Source organism: Alligator sinensis, unplaced genomic scaffold (genome assembly GCF_000455745.1).
Source record: "Alligator sinensis unplaced genomic scaffold, ASM45574v1 scaffold63_1, whole genome shotgun sequence".
Classification (NCBI taxonomy): Eukaryota; Metazoa; Chordata; order Crocodylia; family Alligatoridae; genus Alligator; species Alligator sinensis.
The window spans coordinates 638,029-638,629 of NW_005842811.1; the positions used below are offsets into that span (position 1 = coordinate 638,029).

At 70.0% G+C, this 601-nt stretch overlaps 1 protein-coding gene across 4 annotated transcripts in view; it reads right to left on the bottom strand.

The window, feature by feature from the left end:
• OSBPL9 (oxysterol binding protein like 9) overlaps nt 1-254 on the bottom strand; it is a 99,284-nt gene extending 99,030 nt beyond the window's left edge. For 3 of the 4 annotated variants that reach the window (XM_006035184.3, XM_025191354.1, XM_006035183.3), the window contains exon 1: nt 57-253. In XM_006035184.3, coding sequence (XP_006035246.1) covers nt 57-167 — 111 coding nt within the window. In that variant the 5' untranslated portion in view covers nt 168-253. Of the gene's footprint in view, nt 1-56 lie in introns of all 4 variants that reach the window. The other variant, XM_025191355.1, reaches the window with a different exon arrangement.
• Between the last annotated feature and the right edge of the window lie 347 nt (nt 255-601).

Below are 601 nucleotides of genomic sequence, written 5' to 3' on the forward strand. Positions count from 1 at the left end.
GGCCGGGGTTTAGCCCGCCGCCGCCGCCGCCCCCCAACGGGCTCCCGGCCCCTCACCGTGTAGTAGGAGAGCAGCCCCGCGTTGTAGTCCAGCACGAACCAGCGGTACTGCCAGCCCTTCATCACGTTGGTCCACTTACTCAGCGGCCCCTCCATGATGGACGCCATCTTCGGAGCCGACCCGGCACCGAACCGGCTGCTCGGGAAGGGGAAGCGGGGAAAAGACCACGGCGGGGGGCGGGGCCCGTAGTGGGAGGGAGCCTCCGGCGGGCGGGGCCTGCGCGCGCACCGGAGGGTGGAGGACCATGGGCACGTGGGATAATAGAGGAGAGGAGGGCCTTGGGCAATACCAAGCTGCTCACGCCAAAGGGGGGGGGATGGGGTTCGCCAAGCCAAGGGCGGGAGAGGGTTCCGTCGCGTTCGAACGGACACCCCTCTCCTCTGCCACCTTGGGATCGCCCCGGGCTCCTCCCCCGAGTGACCTCAGGGGTGGGGCCCTCTGTTCAGTTGCCCCCGGGCGGGGAGCGGGAAGGTTGTGGGCTGGGCAGCGGAGTCTTAGAGCTTCGTGCGGCTTAGCCAGGAGCGGGCCGTCCGCTTCGGCC